Raw genomic sequence first — 18,288 nt, forward strand, 5'->3', positions numbered from 1 at the left:
GGACTGTCCCATTGATTTGATTTCTGGCAAGACTCCTCTAAGAGGTCAAATATACCCGTTATCCCTTCCAGAGACCCAGGCCATGTCAGACTACATTTCGGAAAACCTCGGTAAAGGTTTTATTTGCCCCTCTTACTTTCAGGTGGGGCAGGGTTTTTTTTTTGTTTGAAAAAGGATGGGGGTCTGCGGCCAGGCAATGACTATTGGACGTTAAATGAGATCACTTTGAAGAACATATCCCCTGCCCCTGATTCCTGAGTTATTAGATCGTGTGAACGGGGACACCGTTTTCACTAAGCTGTACCTTCGAGGGGCTTATAACCTGATACACATCCGTTCTGGAGACGAATGGAAGACCGCCTTTAACACCTGGGACGGGCATTACAAGTATCTAGTGATGCCCTTCGGTCTCTGAAACGCCCCGGCAGTCTTCCAGAACTTCGTAAACGAGACTTTCAGAAATCTTCTTTACAGTTGTCTGGTGGTATACTTGGACGATATTCTCATTTTTTCTAAAGATTTGAAGGTCCATCGTGAGCAAGTCAAAGAGGTCTTAAGCCGTCTTAGGAAGAATAGTCTCTTTTTAAAGTTAGAAAAGTGCACCTTTGAGGTACCCTCCATCGCCTTTCTCGGTTATGCCCTCTCCGGACAGGAGCTACAGATGGATTCAACCAAGGACCAAGCAATTCGTGATTGGACTCTTTCTACCACTCTAAAAGGGATCCAACGATTTCTTGGCTTTGCAAACTTGTACAGAAAACTTATCAAGAATTACTCCACTATTATCGCCCCAATTACCATGTTAACCAGGAAAGGAGCCAATCCTTGAATTTGGCCACCTGAGGCTCTGAAAGCCTTCACGTACTTAGAAGAGGTCTTCATGTCTGCTCCAATTCTTCACCAACTTGATCTCAATCGCCCCTTTCAGGTGGAAGTAGATGCTTCTTAAGTGGGACTCGAGCTGTTCTTTCTCAGCTCTTCGAAGATAAGAAAAGTCATTCTTGTGCATATTCTTCTCGAAGATTCTCCCAAGTAGAGCAAAATTATCCATTTGGGGAACAAGAACTGTTAGCCATAAAATTAGATTTTGAAGAGTGGCAATATTTATTAGAGGGAGCTCAACACCCTATCTCTGTTCTGACGGATCACAAGAATCTTCTGTACCTCCAGACAGCCCGTTTAAACCCACGGCAAGCCAGGTACGCGCTCTTCTTCTCTCGGTTCTCCTTCAAACTCTTACCGCCCAGGAACCTTAAGTCGAAGAGCATATACACGTTCTCGTTCTTTTCAAACTGATGATTCACTCAACTCCTCTGAGAAACAATTTATTCTAAATCTGGCTTCATTTGCTTCAACTCATACTGTTCCTTTTCCTCCTCCGGGGAGAACTTTTGTGGCACCAAAACTTTGCAGGAATTTGCTTTTGTGGGCTCATTCTTCACCTTTCATGGGTCATGCCGGTGGTCTTAAGACTCAAGTTCATTCAATGACTCTACTGGTGGCCTCCTCTTAAAACAGATGTCTTAACATTTGGTGTTCTTTAGCATCATTTACAAATCACAAGTCCTCTCCTCAATCAGTGTTCCTCAGCATTGTTCACAAATCACAAGTCATCTGTTCATTCAGTGTATTTCAGCATTGTTTACAAATCACAAGTCACTTCTCCATTGAGTATTCTTCAGCACTGTCTACAAGTCACGAACATTTTGTTCTTCAGAATTCACTCATACTTATCTCCTAGTTGTGGTGTATTATTGAAGTCTCATTAAAACTGAATTAATCTTTCTTCAGTGTATCATTCTCAGTCATTGCCCTCATTGCTTACCCCTCTTCATCTTCGGGCCAACTCTTCAATCCATGAGTAAGAACTATATTCAGCCACTTCATTTCCTTCCTTTGTCGAAAGCTGCTCCCTCAGTCAATTGTCAGTCGTCAGATCCTCAACTCAAGCCGAGCGTTACACATTATAAGCAAGAACACAGTAGTAAGTCTCTGGGATTTGAGCAGTCTATTTGTGAAGGACATTGCTATTCACAACCCACACTGGGAGTACTGCTGATAAAGGATTTATGGGGTTCCAGAAAGTAAACTTAAAAGATAAAATAAGATTAGCTGAACACCGATATAGACACTGATAATGGCTACCTCTGTGGCTTCAAATAGAATAAGATAAGCTAAACGTTGAGTATGAAATTAAAATTAAATAAAGAGTGATATATACAGGTGAAACTCAGAAAATTAGAATATTGTGCAAAAGTTCATTTATTTCAGTAATTCTAAGTAAAAGGGGAAACTAATATATTATATAGACTCAGTATACCAAAATATTATATTCCCCTTGGGCACTTCTTGGATCTAACATGTCGTATAACAGGATATCTTCAATATCACAAACTATATACTGTAGCTTGATGTTCCTCAATAAATGAGAAACAACAAGGATACAGAGGATATAAAAGAAAAACACACAATAGTGTAGAAGTCCTTTTAAGAACTGTGCAGGAAAGCTGATTTCAATGCATCACACTCACAAGGTATTCCAGGAAAAACAAGCACATAAGAGTTTTCTTTATAATGCAAATTTTCTCAGGATGGGTCCACAAATGGTCAAAGATCCATTTTCACCTTTGTCCAAAAGGTATATATCAGGATACCTAAAACACAAGGACAACAAAGAGAAGAAGGTGATAGTGCAGTAATCCCTTAAACAGATAGATATTTATTTTTCTACAAATGCACTCACATGATAAATAAGAAATAAAAGCATATCACACAGCGTTGTCCCAAATTTCCCACACAGAAGTCCACACTGGCTGGCTGAGAAAGTGATAGAACAGCAGGTGCAGTCAGAGTTCCGTTTACTCACGGCTCCCCTCCAGGTGGAATAGTGAAGGAATAGTAGGATAACGTCAGCGTGCAGGGACAGGTCCGCTTAACGCGTTTCGGTTACTACCTTTTTCAAAAGCGGATAGTCCATCCAAAAAGTCCTCCCCCTTTTTAACCCCACAAACAGCCCAAACAAGTATCAGGTGGTGAGCAATTTTTTCAAACCGCACCGCCTTCCCGTACTTCCGCGATCGTCACTTCCGGCATCTTCCGGTCACGTGGTGTCGCGTCTTTACAGGACTGTCATACGGCTGGTGTGCGCTGATTTCCTCCTGTTGCCTTGCGGGCCAGGATGCGTTCCACCAGACGAAATGTCACTTCCGGTCATGTAATACAAAGTGCGGGTGACATCAAGTATCTTAGTGCTGATAAATGGGTTCTGGGGGTCATCGTATAATAGCACCAAATCCTATTTTAGGAAGTAGATAAAGATAAAACATAAAGACAAAAATTAGTCTTAAGTACAAACAGCAAATTACACTTATTGTTAAAATAAAGTGCACTACATAAATACAGGAAGTAACAATTGATTGTCAAACAAAATATGACATTCTAAAAAGGACTAAATGAATAAAGGCATCCAATAATATCCATATAAAACACAATGAATAAATAAAAGATAATTAATTTAAAAACCACTTCAATTCGAACTCCCCATTAAGTCCCTGTGGAACCAATGTCTTCAAATTGAAGATCCACCTCATCTCAGACTTTGCCAACCTAGTTTCAATATTTTTGTTTTTCCATGTACCTTTTATCTACTCGATTCCCCAGAAGTTCTTAATCTCGCATACTTTTGAATTATGTACTTGTTTAAAGTGCATAGAGAGGGTATGATTTTCTAAACCCTTTCTGATATTATATATATGTTCACATAAGCGGGTTTTTAACATTCTTGTTGTTTTTCCAACATATATAAGACCACATTTGCACTCAATAGCGTATATTACATTCTTCGTTGTACAAGTGATAAATTGATTAATTTTATAACAATTCTCTTTGATGTTAATTTCTTTATACTTGGAAGTGTTTGTCTTAACAGTTCTACAGACCAAACACGATCCACATCGATGGAACCCGCGTACACGCTCACTGCTACGTGTATTCTCAGTAAGGGTACTGCTAACCAGCTTATCCTTCAAAGATTTAGATTTTCTATATATGAAAGATGGCCTAGTAGGAATCTTTCCTTTCAAAATGGGATCTTGTTCTAACAATTTCCAATTATTCTTTATTATTGTTTCTACTTTTTTGTGTAAAGAGCTATAGCTAGAAACAAATGCCCATTCTATATTCTCCTTAGGTTCTTTTTTAGGCTTTTCAACTAAAAGATCACTTCTTGGTATATGTCTAATTCTTTCCTTTGCGGCAACCAGTTTATCTTTCTGATATCCTTTATCCTCAAAGCACTTGGACATTTCTTTCATCTCAAAGCTACAAATCTCTGGGTCAGAGCAGTTACGTTTGACCCTAACAAATTGGCTGAAGGGAATACCCTCCAGCCAGTTGGCATGGTGTTGACTGTTTCTCTCTATAAAGGAGTTCGAGTTCGTAGGTTTTTTATACATCTTACTTTCTAAACATGACTCCTTGACATAAATACTAAGATCCAGAAAATGTACCTTATGTTTGCTTACATCAAATGTTAATTTGTTATTTCTATCATTAAAATTTAATTGGTCGCAAAAGTCTTCAGACTCTCCTCACTCCCCCTCCATACAAATAAAATGTAGTCGATAAAACGATGCCAGGACACCAGACCTGCCCCCACCAACTCGTCATTCCATACTGCCACCTCCTCCCAGTAGGACATAAACAAGTTGGCATAACTAGGGGCAAACCTGGTGCCCATGGCAGTGCCCACCTGTTGGAGGTGGTAATCTCCATTGATATAGAAATAATTATTTTGTAAAATAAACAAAATACTCTCAAGAATGAATTCCTTCATCGGTCCATCAACACTACTTTTTTCCAAGAAATAAGCTACTGCTTGTATCCCCAAAGCTGGTTGAATAATAGTATACAGGGTACTCACATCAGCTGTACATAGGAAGCATTCAGGATCCCAATTTATTCTCTGCAATTTTCTAATAGTATCTCCTGTATCTTTTAAATAAGACCTACTTTGAGTTACCATTGGCTGTAAAAAGGAATCAACTAGAGCGGAAAGATTAGATGTTGTTCCATTACATCCGGATATAATTGGTCTGCCCGGGGGGTGGAGGGGATCCTTATGAACTTTCGGTAATATATATATAGTCGGTACATTAGGTTCTTTAATATTAATGAACTCATATTCGTCTTTAGAAATGAGTCCTTTTTCTAATGCTCTAGAAGTAATATCTTTAAGAGCATCAACGATCTTACTTGTTGGATCACATTTAAGGCGTTTGTAAGTATCGCCATCTTTAAGCTGTTTATCAATTTCACTAATGTAATCAGATCGGTTCATAAGTACCACTCCACCCCCCTTGTCAGCGGGCTTTATAACCAAATCATGGTCCTGTTGTAAAGATTTTACAGCCAAGGATTCTTTCTTGGATAAATTACGCCTTCTATGCTTTTTCTTCTTATTAGTCAAAATGCACTTTTCTACCTCATCTGTCACTATTTTACTGAAGCAGTCTATACAGCTTCCTTTCACATTAGTAGGGTAGAAGCTTGACTTATTTTTAAAATTTAGATTTCGGTGTTTCATCAGAGTTGGGTTTATCTGAGGAGGTCTGTTTTCCCAAAAAGAATTTCTTAATAGTAAGTTTCCTTACAAACTTATTAATATCTATATACAATTCGAAGGGGCTAGGATCACTAGTAGGTGCAAATTTTAAACTTTTCTTCAATACTTTTTCTTCTTTATCCGTTAATTTTCTAGTACTTAAGTTGAAGATTTTTACCAAATTAGAGTCATCATTTGATGTATTTAACACACCATTCCCTTTAAACACTTTCTTTTTCGGATTTTTGATACCCCCCCCCCCCCCCCCCCCCCCTTTTACCTCTTTTAGTTTTTTTTCTTCTTTTCAACTATTCCCTTCTCGGAGTTCTGAAGTCCCGATCTAAAAAAGTGGGCCTTTGTTCCTGCCTCCTTGATAAAATATCATACCTGTTCCTTGTTTCTATATTGACTTCACTTCTTTGATTATTCCTTCCAAAATCTTTCCTATTGTTTTCCCAAGCATAGGTATTTTTCTGATTACTCCTAATCGGTTTATTATAGGGATCCTCCCTCCAATTACTTCTCCAATATCTTTTAGGCCCCCCATTGTATTGGGCATTATCCCATTCTCGATGATCCCTTCTAAAATTCCCAGTTTGTGTTGTAATATCATTTTCCCGCCTCTCCTGGTAGTTGGATCTAGAAGTCTTATTACCTCTTTGAATTATACTCCATTTTCCCTGATCTAAATTAGAGTTTTCCCCTTATGGATTTGTTTCTTTTACTGGCAGGTTCGATGGTATATTGGTGTTTTTATCCCTTAAATATTTTTTCTGTTTTTTTTATTTTTAATTCTTTAGTATTCTTATCAATTTTCAGTTGTATCTGCCTCTCCGCATTTTTGACATCTTGTTGATCTCTAAACGGGACAATTAAACTTTCCAAAGATTTGATCTCTTCATTTAATCGTACAAGGTTAGATTTTCTCTCCTTCACAATTAGTTCCATTAATGAAGTGGAACAATGTTTTAAAATCTGTTCCCAGTCTTTGATAAACTCTTCATTTGAGCTATCAAAGCTAGGCAATTTAGAGATCATCAAGCCTTTCGGGTCCATCTTATCTGACAAATATCTTTCCATAGTTACTAATTCCCACCATATACGGTTTTCTTTTAAAATCACAACCTCAAGTTTTGATAGTAAATTACTTAAATCTTCATCTTCTATATTATCAACTGCATTACATTCAAACATATCTTTGAGAAGATCCTTTCTTCTCTCTTGATGGGAAAACATGCTTGCAACACTCATTACCACTTTTGGTGAAAAAAAAACGTGCAATACAAATGAAAGAAGTGGTTGTAAGGTGCGCAATAAAAGTCCAAAGATCAGCCCAGAGGTAATAACAGAAGTTTCACCTACTTCACAAGTTTCACAGTATACCAAAATATTATATTCCCCTTAGGCGCTCCTTGGATCTAACATGTCGTATAACAGGATATCTTCAATATCACAACCTATATACTGTAGCTTGATGTACCTCAATAAATGAGAAACAACAAGGATACAGAGGATATAAAGGAAAAACACACAATAGTGTAGAAGTCCTTTTAAGAACTGTGCAGGAAAGCTGATTTCAATGCATCACACTCACAAGGTTTTCCAGGAAAAACAAGCACATAAGAGTTTTCTTTATAATGCAAATTTTCTCAGGATGGGTCCACAAATGGTCAAAGATCCATTTTCACCTTTGTACAAAAGGTATATATCAGGATACCTCCAACACAAGGACAACAAAGAGAAGAAGGCGATAGTGCAGTAATCCCTTAAACAGATATTTATTTTTCTACAAATGCACTCGCATGATAAATAAGAAATAAAAGCATATCACACAGCGTTGTCCCAAATTTCCCACACAGAAGTCCACACTGGCTGGCTGAGAAAGTGATAGAACAGCAGGTGCAGTCAGAGTTCCGGTTACTCACGGCTCCCATCCAGGTGGAATAGTGAAGGAATAGTAGGATAACGTCAGCGTGCAGGGACAGGTCCGCTTAACGCGTTTCGGTTACTACCTTTTTCAAAAGCGGATAGTCCATCCAAAAAGTCCTCCCCCTTTTAAACCCCACAAACAGCCCAAACAAGTATCAGGTGGTGAGCAATTTTTTCAAACCGCACCGCCTTCCCGTACCCGCGATCGTCACTTCCGGCAACTTCCGGTCACGTGGTGTCGCGTCTTTACAGGACTCTCATACGGCTGGTGTGCGCTGATTTCCTCCTGTTGCCTTGTGGGCCAGGATGCGTTCCACCAGACGAGATGTCACTTCCGGTCATGTAAATACAAAGTGATGCCACCCGCACTTTGTATTACATGACCGGAAGTGACATCTCGTCTGGTGGAACGCATCCTGGCCCGCAAGGCAACAGGAGGAAATCAGCGCACACCAGCCGTATGAGAGTCCTGTAAAGATGCGACACCACGTGACCGGAAGTTGCCGGAAGTGACGATCGCGGAAGTACGGGAAGGCGGTGCGGTTTGAAAAAATTGCTCACCACCTGATACTTGTTTGGGCTGTTTGTGGGGTTTAAAAGGGGGAGGACTTTTTGGATGGACTATCCGCTTTTGAAAAAGGTAGTAACCGAAACGCGTTAAGCGGACCTGTCCCTGCACGCTGACGTTATCCTACTATTCCTTCACTATTCCACCTGGAGGGGAGCCGTGAGTAACCGGAACTCTGACTGCACCTGCTGTTCTATCACTTTCTCAGCCAGCCAGTGTGGACTTCTGTGTGGGAAATTTGGGACAACGCTGTGTGATATGCTTTTATTTCTTATTTATCATGTGAGTGCATTTGTAGAAAAATAAATATCTATCTGTTTAAGGGATTACTGCACTATCGCCTTCTTCTCTTTGTTGTCCTTGTGTTGGAGGTATCCTGATATATACCTTTTGTACAAAGGTGAAAATGGATCTTTGACCATTTGTGGACCCATCCTGAGAAAATTTGCATTGTAAAGAAAACTCTTATGTGCTTGTTTTTCCTGGAAAACCTTGTGAGTGTGATGCATTGAAATCAGCTTTCCTGCACAGTTCTTAAAAGGACTTCTACACTATTGTGTGTTTTTTTTTTTTATATCCTCTGTATCCTTGTTGTTTCTCATTTATTGAGGAACATCAAGCTACAGTATATAGGTTGTGATATTGAAGATATCCTGTTATACGACATGTTAGATCCAAGGAGCGCCTAAGGGGAATATAATATTTTGGTATACTGTGAAACTTGTGAAGTAGGTGAAACTTCTGTTATTACCTCTGGGCTGATCTTTGGACTTTTATTGCGCACTTTACAACCACTTCTTTCATTTGTATATTATATAGACTCATTACATGCAATGTGAGATAATATTTCAAGCCTTTATTTGTTATAATTTTGATTGCGGTTTACATCTTAAGAAAACCCCAAATCCAAAATCTCAGAAAATTAGACTTCCATAAAATCAATAAAAAAAGGATTTTAAATACAGAAATGTTGTACCTCTGAAAAGTATAATCATGCATATGTACTCAGTACTTGGTTTGGGCCCCTTTTGCATGAATTACTGCCTGGATGCGGCCTGGCATGGATTCTATCAGCCTGTGGCACTGCTGAGGTGTTATGGAAGACCAGGATGCTTCAATAGCGGCCTACAGCTCTTCTGCATTGTTCGGTCTCATGTCTCTCATTTTTCTCTTGGCAATGCCCCATAGATTCTCAATTGGGTTCAGGTCAGGCGAGTTTGCTGGTCAATCCAGCACATTAATCCCACGGTCATTGAACCAGGTTTTGGTACTTTTGGCAGTGTGGGCAGGTGCCAAGTCCTGCTGGAAAATGAAGTCCGCAAGCATCCCCATAAAACTTGTCTGCTGAAGTAAGCATGAAGTGCTCTAAAATGTCCTGGTAGATGGCTGTGTTGACTCTGGACTTAAAGCATAGTGGACCAACACCAGCAGATGACATGGCTCCCCAAATCAACACAGACTGTGGAAACTTCACATTGGACTTCAAGCATCTTGGATTTAGTGCCTCTCCATACTTTCTCCATACTCTGGGACCTTGGTTTACAAATGAGATGCAAAATTTGCTTTCACAGAAAAGAGTACTTTGGACCACTGAGTAACAGACCAGTTCTTTTTTTTTTTTTAAGACGCTTCTGGCGTTGCTTGTTGTTCCGGAGCAGCTTGACAAGATGAATACAACATTTGAAGCCAGTGTCCAGGATCCGTCTGTGTGTGGTGACTCTTGATGCACTAACTCCAGCCTCAGTCTACTCCTTGTGAAACTCCCCCACTCATTCGAATGGCCTTTTCCTGACAATCCTCTCCTCGCCTGACCTGAACCTTTTTGAATAAACAACGTTCCTTACACCTCCTGTGCATGCCTATGGTCCAAGCCTTGCTTTTAAAAAAAATAATAATACATACTTATTTGTAAAGTGTTTTTGAAGACACTTATTTGCATGGGTCTTTTGATAACATAAAAATGGTTGAACATATAAGATTTCACCACTGTAAGGGATGTTTCACACGCAGCGGTTTTTGCCGAGAGGGAAAAATCCGGATGGCTTTTTCCTGTGCTGGTATTGTAAATAATAATGTAAGGGGTAGGGTCTTCTCACACGGCATGGCGCCGGCTCGGCTGCCTGGTTGCAGATGGAAATATCCACTGAAAAGTCCGGCTGCCATGCCGGGGCTGTGCCGTCCTTGTAGGCAGTGAACCGTGTGTGTGACTGGGAGCTTTCACACATCGGTTTTTTTTTTCCAAGCCGGTCCTGCTGCTGCGCATGCGCACAGCATTAAACACAGCTCAAAGCCGTTGCATGTGAAAGCTCCCATTCACACACACAGTTTGTCCGTCTTTTTGCCATCCGAGCAAAACCGCCTTGTGTGAAACAGCCCTAAGGAGATTAAAATCCACTTCCTGCTACTTCAGTAGTTAAGTTTCACTATTAAGCCCCATACAGACTAACTTTAACCTCTACTACTCTAAAGGTGCATACACACTGGGTGTTTTCCACCTGGCCAAGTGATTTTTACGGGGGTGAGCCACTTTCTACAGTAAGAGACTGAGGAAAGTGGTTCACTCGTCTGGTAAAACAGGCCAACGGACTGATGCTCAAAGTAGCTCAATATGCCAAAAGTGACCTACTTTGAGCTCAACATTGCCTAGGGTGTATGGGCCTTAAGTCCAGTCATAACATCCCTGCAGTCTGACCCCATCCCCTACCACTGTAGCACAATCCATGCCCTAACTTCCCCCACAGCCTTACAATAACCTCCCAGCCCGAACCTATCCCCAAGTTTAATTGCTTATAGATCCAGTCACCTTTTTGTTATAATTATACAGAGCTATGTAAAATATGCGTGCTTTTATAAATATTGCTTATGTTATAATATAGCAAGATAGGATTTTTTTTTATTAAATTGAAAGTGGTTTCTTTATTTTCTTTTTTCCTTTTTTTTTTTTTTTTTTTTTATAATATCAGGCATACACCTACTGGTGCCACTTTAAACCGAGAAGTAGCATTCCTTCAAAGTCAGTTGGACAATGCAATAAATACATCTGAAAACGATAAGTATGTGGTACATACATTGTATATAATAAATTTGATGATTTTTTTTAAATTATAAAGTAGAAAGAGTATTAAAGTGCTTAAAATTCATCAATAACTATATTAGATGACCATTTATGTATTATTGTTCTGCCTAACCATTATTATACTGTTGGTATATAATATATTGCATAGGTTCTAAAACACTGTCCGCAGGACCCCAAAGAGTTCACGTTTTCCAGCTCATCTGGCAGGTGCATAGGTATAGCCATTACTCCCTGACACTGATCAAGAGATGATGCTAGTTATTTCACTTGTGATTTTGTGAGGTGATCTGGAAACCATGAACTGTTCGGAGTCCTGAGGTCTGAGTTTGAGAACCAATGATATAGTGATAACTAAGTGAGGAAACCGGGACAACCTGTATACAATGCTTATCTGTATAGTATTGTTGTACCTTAAAAATAAATTGATATGACACCTTACTGTGCTCATATAAAGTCATAACCATTGTAATGAACAGCTTTGTGGTGATGCTCAAGAAATGCAACAAATATATAAAAATGTATAAGTTGTATGTTGCTATGCGTGATATCTCTGACAGCCAAATGATCTACAGTACACATGTTTTACTCAAATGTGCTTTTATGAGAACATGATATGGATAAATATAATGGTCCATTCTGAAATGGTGACAGCAACACATACAGTTTAAATAATATTAAACTCCTGCTAGCTAATCTGTAAAAGCCTTGATTTGGAATATAGATTTCAAACTTGTTGAACAAATGTTTTTGTTTTTTTTCCATCAATTTCAGATATATGCCATTGCACTCTTTAAAATGTATAATACCGAGCAATTTATAACTAGCTTTATTTGACATGGGTCGGGTGAGTCTCAGGAGGTTGATTGTGGTAGAGGAATTGATGCAAGCCACTCAGAAGCCTCTTCAGCATAGTACATATCTTTTCAAGTGAAAGGGAAATAGATTCCCAAGAGAGTCTAGATTTATTATGGAAAAATGTATTTTTTGTTTTCAAGTGGACTACAACATTATTGAACTCTTAACATTTTCAATCAACTCGTGCAAAACAGTGATTGATCTTAAAAATAATATCCGTATAGTGTGCAACAGTGGTGTACTAAGGCAGCATGTATTATGTACAAATGAAGATGGATAAATAATTGGTTTAGAAAATAAGTTGTAAAATGACTTCTCAAACTTCTGTAACTTTTCAAATATTGGAAAGCAATTTACTGTTCTTCTATTTGACATGAAGTATACATTATATGTGTGTGTGTGTGTATGTATATATATATATATATATATATATATGTGTGTGTGTGTGTGTGTGTGTGTATATATATATATATATATATATATATATACATATATATATATATATATATATATATATATATATAATATATGCAATCTCCAAGTCAATCACACTTCTGTGAAATCAAACTGTCCACTTAGGAAGCAACACTGATTGACAATCAATTTCACATGCTGTTGTGCAAATGGAACAGACAACAGGTGGGAATTATAGGCAATTAGCAAGACACCCCCAATAAAGGAGTTGTTCTGCAGGTGGTGACCACAGACCACTTCTCAGTTCCTATGCTTTCTGGTTGATGTTTTGGTAACTTTTGAAAGCTGGCGGTGCTTTCACTCTAGTGGTAGCATGAGACGGAGTGTACAACCCACACAAGTGGCTCAGGTAGTGCAGCTCATCCAGGATGACACATCAATGCGAGCTGTAGCAAGAAGGTTTGTTGTGTCTGTCAGCGTAGTGTCCAGAGCATGGAGGCACTACCAGGAGACAGGCCAGTACATCAGGAGACGTGGAGGAGGCCGTAGGAGGGCAATAACCCAGCAGCAGGACCGCTACCTACGCCTTGGTGCAAGGAGGAACAGGAGGAGCACTGCCAGAGCTCTGCAAAATGACCTCCAGCAAGCCACAAATGTGCATGCGTCTACTCAAACGATCAGAAACAGACTCCATGAAGGTGGTATGAGGGCCCGATGACCACAGGTGGGGGGTTGTGCTTACAGCCCAACACCGTGCAGGACGTTTGGCATTTTCCAGAGAACACCAAGATTGGCAAATTCGCCACTGGCGCCCTGTGCTCTTCACAAATGAAAGCAGGTTCTCAATGAGCACATGTGACAGACGTGACAGAATCTGGAGACGCCAAGGAGAACGTTCTGCTGCCTGCAACATCCTTCAGCATGACCGGTTTGGCAGTGGGTCAGTAATGGTGTGGGGTGGCATTTCTTTGGGGGGCCGCACAGCCCTCCATGTGCTCGCCAGAGGTAGCCTGACTGCCATTAGGTACCGAGATGAGATCCTCAGACCCCTTGTGAGACCATATGCTGGTGCGGTTGGCCCTGGGTTCCTCCTAATGCAAGACAATGCTAGACCTCATGTGGCTGGAGTGTGTCAGCAGTTCCTGCAAGACGAAGGCATTGATGCTATGGACTGGCTCGCCCGTTCCCCAGACCTGAATCCAATTGAGCACATCTGGGACATCATTTCTCATTCCATCCACCAACGCCACGTTGCACCACAGACTGTCCAGGAGTTGGCGGATGCTTTAGTCCAGGTCTGGGCGGAGATCCCTCAATAGACCATCCGCCACCTCATCAGGAGCATGCTCAGGCATTGTAGGGAGGTCATACAGGCACGTGGAGGCCACACATACACTACTGAGCCTCATTTTGACTTGTTTTAAGGACATTGCATCAAAGTTGGATCAGCCTGTAGTGTGTTTTTCCACTTTAATATTGAGTTTTGATAATTTTGGTGTGATTTTGTTGTCCGCACATTCAACTATGTAAAGAACAAAGTATTTAATAAGAATTTCTCTATCGTCCTAGTGGATGCTGGGGTTCCTGAAAGGACCATGGGGAATAGCGGCTCCGCAGGAGACAGGGCACAAAAAGTAAAGCTTTAGGATCAGGTGGTGTGCACTGGCTCCTCCCCCTATGACCCTCCTCCAAGCCTCAGTTAGATTTTTGTGCCCGGCCGAGAAGGGTGCAATCTAGGTGGCTCTCCTAAAGAGCTGCTTAGAAAAGTTTAGCTTAGGTTTTTTATTTTACAGTGAGTCCTGCTGGCAACAGGATCACTGCAACGAGGGACTTAGGGGAGAAGAAGTGAACTCACCTGCGTGCAGGATGGATTGGCTTCTTTGGCTACTGGACATTAGCTCCAGAGGGACGATCACAGGTACAGCCTGGATGGTCACCGGAGCCTCGCCGCCGGCCCCCTTGCAGATGCTGAAACAAGAAGAAGGTCCAGAATCGGCGGCATGAAGACTCCTCAGTCTTCTTAAGGTAGCGCACAGCACTGCAGCTGTGCGCCATTTCCTCTCAGCACACTTCACACGGCAGTCACTGAGGGTGCAGGGCGCTGGGAGGGGGGCGCCCTGGGAGGCAATGAAAACCTATTTTTGGCTAAAAATACCTCACATATAGCCTCCGGGGGCTATATGGAGATATTTAACCCCTGCCAGAATCCGTTAAGAGCGGGAGACGAGGCCGCCGAAAAAGGGGCGGGGCCTATCTCCTCAGCACACAGCGCCATTTTCCCTCACAGAAAGGCTGGAGGGAAGGCTCCCAGGCTCTCCCCTGCACTGCACTACAGAAACAGGGTTAAAACAGAGAGGGGGGGCACTAATTTGGCGTTAGAAATATATAAAAAAGATGCTATAAGGGAAAACACTTATATAAGGTTGTCCCTATATAATTATAGCGTTTTTGGTGTGTGCTGGCAAACTCTCCCTCTGTCTCTCCAAAGGGCTAGTAGGTCCTGTCCTCTATCAGAGCATTCCCTGTGTGTGTGCTGTGTGTCGGTACGTGTGTGTCGACATGTATGAGGACGATGTTGGTGAGGAGGCGGAGAAATTGCCTGTAATGGTGATGTCACTCTCTAGGGAGTCGACACCGGAATGGATGGCTTATTTAGGGAATTACGTGATAATGTCAACACGCGGCAAGGTCGGTTGACGACATGAGACGGCCGACAAACAATTAGTACCGGTCCAGACGTCTCAAAAACACCGTCAGGGGTTTTAAAACGCCCGTTTACTTTAGTCGGTCGACACAGACACAGACAGGGACACTGAATCCAGTGTCGACGGTGAATAAACAAACGTATTCCTCATTAGGGCCACACGTTAAGGGCAATGAAGGAGGTGTTACATATTTCTGATACTACAAGTACCACAAAAGAGGGTATTATGTGGGATGTGAAAAAACTACCGTAGTTTTTCCTGAATCAGATAAATTAAATGAAGTGTGTGATGATGCGTGGGTTCCCCCCGATAGAAAATATGGGCGGTATACCCTTTCCCGCCAGAAGTTAGGGCGCGTTGGGAAACACCCCTTAGGGTGGATAAGGCGCTCACACGCTTATCAGAACAAGTGGCGGTACCGTCTATAGATAGGGCCGTCCTCAAGGAGCCAGCTGACAGGAGGCTGGAAAATATCATAAAAAGTATATACACACATACTGGTGTTATACTGCGACCAGCGATCGCCTCAGCCTGGATGTGCAGAGCTGGGGTGGCTTGGTCGGATTCCCTGACTAAAAATATTGATACCCTTGACAGGGACAGTATTTTATTGACTATAGAGCATTTAAAGGATGCATTTCTATATATGCGAGATGCACAGAGGGATATTTGCACTCTGGCATCAAGAGTAAGTGCGCTGTCCATATCTGCCAGAAGATGTTTATGGACACGACAGTGGTCAGGTGATGCAGATTCCAAACGGCACAAAGGTGTATTGCCGTATAAAGGAAGAGGAGTTATTTGGGGTCGGTCCATCGGACCTGGTGGCCACGGCAACTGCTGGAAAATCCACCGTTTTTACCCTAAGTCACATCTCTGCAGAAAAAGACACCGTCTTTTCAGCTTCAGTCCTTTCGTCCCTATAAGAGTCATATCTGCCCAGGGATAGAGGAAAGGGAAGAAGACTGCAGCAGGCAGCCCATTCCCAGGAACAGAAGCGTTCCACCGCTTCTGACAAGCTCTCAGCAGGACGCTGAGACCGTACAGGACCCCTGGATCCTACAAGTAGTATCCCAGGGGTACAGATTGGAATGTCGAGACGTTTCCCCTGCGCAGGCTCCTGAAGTCTGCTTTACCAAGGTCTCCCTCCGACAAGGAGGCAGTATGGGAAACAATTCACGAGCTGTATTCCCAGCAGGTGATAATTAAATTACCCCTCCTACAACAAGAAAAGGGGTATTATTCCACACTATATTGTGGTACTGAAGCCAGAAGGCTAGGTGAGACCTATTCTAAATCTAAAAAAATTTGAACACTTACAAAGGTTCAAATCAAGATGGAGTCACTCAGAGCAGTGATAACGAACCGGGAAGAAGGGGACTATATGGTGTCCCGAGACATCAGGGATGCTTACCTCCATGTCCCAAATTTGCCCTTATCACTAAGGGTACCTCAGGTTCGTGGTACAGAACTGTCACTATCAGTTTCAGACGCTGACGTTTGGATTGTCCACGGCACCCCGGGTCTTTACCAAGGTAATGGCCGAAATGATGGTGGTTCTTCGAAGAAAAGGCGTCTTAATTATCCCTTACTTGGACGATCTCCTGATAAGGGCAAAGTCCAGGGAACAGTTGGAGGTCGGAGTAGCACTATCTCGGATACTGTTACAACAGCAGGGGTGGATTCTAAATATTCCAAATTCGCAGCTGATCCCGACAACAAGTCTCCTGTGCTTAGGGATGATTCTGGACACAGTCCAGAAAAAGGTGTTTCTCCCGGAAGAGAAAGCCAGGGAGTTATCCGAGCTAGTCAGGAACCTCCTAAAATCAGTGCATCATTGCACAAGGGCCATGGTAAAAAAATGGTGACTTCCTTCGAAGCAATTCCAGTCGGCAGATTTCATGCAAGAACTTTTCAGTGGGATCTGCTGGACAAATGGTCCGGATCGCATCTTCAGATGCATCAGCGGATAACCCTATATCCAAGGACAAGGGTGTCTCTCCTGTGGTGGTTACAGAGTGCTCATCTTCTAGAGGGCCGCAGATTCGGCATTCAGTTTTGGATGTTGGTGACCACGGAGGCCAGCCCGAGAGGCTGGGGAGCAGTCACACAAGGAAAAAATTTCCAGGGAGTGTGATCAAGTCTGGAGACTTTTCTCCACATAAATATAGCTAAGGGTAAATTTATAATGCTCTACGATTAGCAAGACCTCTGCTTCAAGGTCAGCCGGTATTGATCCAGTGGGATAAAACATCACGGCAGTCGCCCACGTAAATAGACAGGGCGGCACAAGAAGCAGGAGGGCAGTGGCAAAAACTGCAAGGACTTTTCGCTGGGCGGAAAATCATGTGATAGCACTGTCAGCAGTGTTTCATTCCGGGAATGGAAACTGGGAAGCAGACTTCCTCAGTAGGCACGACCTCCACCCGGCAGAGTGGGAACTTCATGGGGAAGTTTTCCACATGATTGTAAACCGTTGGGAATTACCAAAGGTGGACATGATGGCGTCCCGTCTGAACAAAAAACGGGACAGGTATTGCGCCAGGTTAAGAGACCCTCAGGCAATAGCTGTGGACGTTCTGGTAACACCGTGGGTGTACCAGTCGGTGTATGTGTTCCATCCTCTGCTTTTCATACCTAAGGTACTGAGAATTATAAGACGTAGAGGAGTAAGAACTATACTCATGGCTCCGGATTGGCCAAGAAGGACTTGGTACCCGGAACTTCAAGAGATGCTCACAGAGGACTTATGGCCTCTGCCGCTAAGAAGGGACTTGTTTCAGCAAGTACCATGTCTGTTCCAAGACTTACCGCAGCTGCGTTTGACGGCATGGCGGTGGAACGCCGGATCCTAAGGGAAAAGGCATTCAGGAAGAGGTCATTCCTACCCTGGTCAAAGCCAGAAAGGAGGTGACCGCACAACATTATCACCACATGTGGCGAAAATATGTTGCGTGGTGTGAGGCCAGGAAGGCCCCACGAAGAAATTTCAACTCGGTCGATTCCTGCATTTCCTGCAAACAGGGGTGTCTATGGGCCTCAAATTGGGGTCCATTAAGGTTCAAATTTCGGCCCTGTCGATTTTTCTTCCAGAAAGAATTGGCTTCAGTTCCTGAAGTCCAGAAGTTTGTCAAGGGAG

General features: G+C 42.2%; 1 protein-coding gene across 16 annotated transcripts in view; it reads left to right on the forward strand.

The window, feature by feature from the left end:
• Positions 1-18,288, forward strand: part of LOC134980775 (protein SIX6OS1-like) — a 987,982-nt gene that overhangs the window by 395,060 nt on the left and 574,634 nt on the right. For 15 of the 16 annotated variants that reach the window (XM_063947742.1, XM_063947731.1, XM_063947730.1 and 12 more), the window contains one exon: positions 11,063-11,152. The exons of the other annotated variant lie outside the window; for it this stretch is intronic. In XM_063947742.1, coding sequence (XP_063803812.1) covers positions 11,063-11,152 — 90 coding nt within the window. The remainder of the gene's footprint in view (positions 1-11,062; positions 11,153-18,288) is intronic. 16 annotated transcript variants of the gene reach the window in all.

The sequence above is a fragment of the Pseudophryne corroboree genome, chromosome 12 (genome assembly GCF_028390025.1).
Source record: "Pseudophryne corroboree isolate aPseCor3 chromosome 12, aPseCor3.hap2, whole genome shotgun sequence".
Taxonomy (NCBI): Eukaryota; Metazoa; Chordata; class Amphibia; order Anura; family Myobatrachidae; genus Pseudophryne; species Pseudophryne corroboree.